At 63.2% G+C, this 3,489-nt stretch overlaps 1 protein-coding gene across 1 annotated transcript in view; it reads right to left on the bottom strand.

Annotated features, from left to right (window-relative positions):
- Positions 1 to 3,489, bottom strand: part of LRPAP1 (low density lipoprotein receptor-related protein associated protein 1) — a 75,530-nt gene that overhangs the window by 15,205 nt on the left and 56,836 nt on the right. Inside the window, exon 3 of the mRNA XM_014533450.1 lies at positions 981 to 1,328. Coding sequence (XP_014388936.1) covers positions 981 to 1,328 — 348 coding nt within the window. The remainder of the gene's footprint in view (positions 1 to 980; positions 1,329 to 3,489) is intronic.

Genomic DNA, 3,489 nt, shown 5'->3' with positions numbered 1-3,489 from the left:
CTTTCGCAGGTTCCCCCACCACCCAGGTTTCCGGCGACCACCGGGGCCCAGCAGAACGAGGACAAACCCGACCCCTCCCGCCAGCGCCGGCCGCCTCGTAGCTCCCACTGCGAGCAGGTCCCGCAGGACAAGGGTCGTTACCAATGTGGTCACTGTCACAGACCAGCTTCACAGCCAACACCTGCAGCCCGTTTCCCGGGGGAGAGATGTGCCCGCACGCAGGGTACGGCTGGAGGGGTCCCTAACCAGGACCCTCTCGTTTGGAGGGAGAGGTTCCACAGGAGAAACTTCCGTGTCAGCAACTTCCACCAGCAGCACAGACGCTGGAGGGCAGCCGGGCCACCAGCCGCTACGTCCCTCACCTGGGGCTGCACTGGCCTGGCTGCTTCTCAGACCCGCAGGACACAGCGCCCCCCACCCCGCCCCCCTCAGCAGCCTGGTTTCCAGGACCACGTCGGGCAGGGGACTGCGACTTCCAGCCTCTGGGGGCTTTGAGACAGGCCCCTGCTGGTCTGCCCTGGGACTCAGGGCCCCTCCCTGCCCTTCAGCCCTCCCCCCACCCCCGTCCATCTTCCTTAGAAACTGGCACGGGCTCCCCTCACCCTTTTGGTCGCTCCACCGACCCTGCCCCTCCTGTGGACACAACCAGTTCCCGCAAGCGCCCTGCACTGGGCACCGGACTGTGCCTGCCCGCTCTGGGCTCAGGGAGGCTTGGCCTCCCCTGTCCGTCTACTACTCGGCCTGTGCCTCAGAACTCCCTCCACCTGGAAGCCAGACCCTGGGGCTGGAGGGCGAGCGAGCCATGGGAAGTGCATTCTCAGGCTGATGTGAGCTGGGGGGAGGGGTTTCCTGACGTCAGACCCCGGCCAGCCCTCCCCCTAAGCGGCAGAAGGCCCCCCACCGAGCCACCAGAGGCACCCTGGCCGGCGGGTCAGCTCCTCAGGCCGTGTCACCGAGACCTGTATGTCACCACCTGCAACTAATACCTGGGAACTGGAAAAGGGCCCGCGTCCCGCCCACAAGCCGAGTGGGAGCGCAGCCCTGGGTGAGGAGGAGGGAAGGTACCGTTGAGATTGCGTATGAGCTTCGCCTCCTTCTCGCCGTCCTCGTCCAAGCCTTCGGCCTTCAGCTTCTTCCAGGCGAACTCGTCCCTCTCCTGGATCTTCAGGTCGGCGTGGAGCTCGGACAGGTCCACGGGGGAGAGCTGCAGCTGCGGCGGGACAGGGGACGCCTGACACCGCTGCACGGCGCCCGATGACACGGCCCCAGAGGAAGGGTGACCCAGAGACGCCCGGGAGGCCAGCAGGAGGCAGAGTCCGGTCCCAGCGCTTCAAGCCCCGCACCTGCCCCTGCAGGGCTGCGAAGGGCCCTGGGCCCTGTGGTGTGAGACTGCCGGCCTCGCCTGAACCAGGTCCCAGGGAGCCACCTGCCACCAGGGGCCTGAGCTGCGGGCACAGGAGGCCCACCTCCCCCCGGGACCTGGGTAAGGGGCGGGGGGTGCAGGGCAGGAGTGCAGGGCCGGGTGGAGAAACCAGGCCTTGCATCACAAAGCTGCACCTGTCAGAGGACAGGAGACTGAGTTTACGGAAAACCACGAAGAAAAGCGCCCCCACAGCTCTCGGGCCCACCGGCCGCCGGGAGCGGCTGACTGAGCGCTGATGGGGACCCCTAGTTCCCGAGATCCTGCTCCCCTGCTGGCCTGTGGGGCACCCCCAAGTTTGGGGCCAGCCACACCTCTGCCAGATGAAGTGACGAGACAGTTCTCCCCGGTTCCATTCAACTGGCAGCTTTAACAATCAGTCACATGCCGGGCAGACGCCCCACCTGCGAGGGACTCGCTAATGACCCCCCGTGACAGAGCCGGGGCTGGGGTGCGGGGCTCCCTCAGTGCCGGTGCCACCCAGTGTCTGGCTGCTCGGAGGTGAGTGTGGGCTGGACACGGGCGCCCGCTTGGGAGGGAAGGCCACCCCATGCCAGAGCCTTTGGAGAAAGTGTGAGGCCAGGGCAGAAGCCGTGGGGCGGGCTCCACAGGAAGGACCTCAGCGCCAGGAGGGCACAGCGGGGCACCTGGATCTGGGCCCTCGTCGCTGGGAGCGGACTTGAGCTGTGGTCCCGGGCAAAGTGAAGGCAGAGAACAGCCGCCTGCAGGCCCTTTCAAACACGCCACTCACATGGCCTGCTTCGCTCGCTGACCCCTGGACTCTGCCTCTGCTGCTAAGTGTATCGTGAGCTCTAAACAGACCGGACACTTCCTGCCCGGCCTGTGGCTCCGTGGTTGAGTGTCAACCTCTGAACCAGGAGGTCAGGTTTCAATTCCAGGTCAGGGCACAGGCCCGGGTTGTGGGCTCCATCCCCAGTAGGGGGCGTGCAGGGGGCAGCCGATCCATGATGCTCTCTCATCATTGATGTTTCTCTCTCTCCTTTTCCCTTCCTCTCTGAAATGAGTAAAAATATATTTAAAAAGCAGCAACAAACAAACCAGACCCTTCTTAGAGGCACCCCACCCTCTGCAGCCCAAACGAGCCACGGCCCCTCTGCTGCGAGCAGAGCAGGGGCTCCCCCACGCGCAGGGCAGGGGGGCGACCAGGAGGAGCTGCGGGCAGAGCCCCTGGACCAAGCAGGGCTTCCTCGTCCCCAGCCCCTCCCCACCCACCGCCAGCAGCTGAGTCCTGGGATTCAAGCTAAACTACACTCTCAAGTGCGCGGTAGTTTTGAGCAGAGTTCTGATTTCTGAGTTTTTAACAGAAACCCTTCCCTATACCAACTAGCTGAGCACAGCCCGGGTCGGAGCTGGATGGGTCCAAGCAGGACCTCCGGGGCCGGTCCCCCACTCCCGGGGTTCTTTCTTTTTTTTTTTTTTTTAAATATATTTTATTGATTTTTTACAGAGAGGAAGGGAGAGGGATAGAGAGTTAGAAACATCGATGAGAGAGAAACATCAACCAGCTGCCTCCTGCACACCCCCCACTGGGGATGTGCCCGCAACCAAGGTACATGCCCTTGACCAGAATTGAACCTGGGACCCTTGAGTCCGCAGGCTGAAGCTCTATCCACTGAGCCAAACCGGTTAGGGTTCCCGAGGTTCTTTTAATCCCTAAGTTACAGCCCAGTGTTAATGCCTCCTGGGAAAAGAACCAGTAAATAGAAGGCAAAGGCAAAGCAGCACCGTCCGACGTTAAACAGAGTCCATCACCCAGGACAGCAGACACCAGCGGGATGCCCGGGGCGTAGAGGGTGGTGAAGGTCCCACAGGGAACCCCCGATTGCCAACTCGCCCCGATGTGCACGCTAAATGCGCTTTCTGCCTGTCACCTCGGGAGATTAAAAGACACTGCTGGGCCCGAGCTGGTCTGGCCCGAGGACGGAAGGTGTGGGATCCATTCGGTGCGGGCTCGTCCTTGGGGCGCACGCAGGAGGCAACCAATCCCTCACCGTGTCTCTCACTCACCGACTTTCCCCCGCAGCCAGGGCCTCTGGCCGCCGATGGTG

This window comes from Myotis brandtii, unplaced genomic scaffold (assembly GCF_000412655.1).
Source record: "Myotis brandtii unplaced genomic scaffold, ASM41265v1 scaffold986, whole genome shotgun sequence".
In the NCBI taxonomy this organism is placed as follows: domain Eukaryota; kingdom Metazoa; phylum Chordata; class Mammalia; order Chiroptera; family Vespertilionidae; genus Myotis; species Myotis brandtii.
Note: the sequence above shows the minus strand (reverse complement) of the source record. Positions and strands in the feature narration are given on the sequence as shown.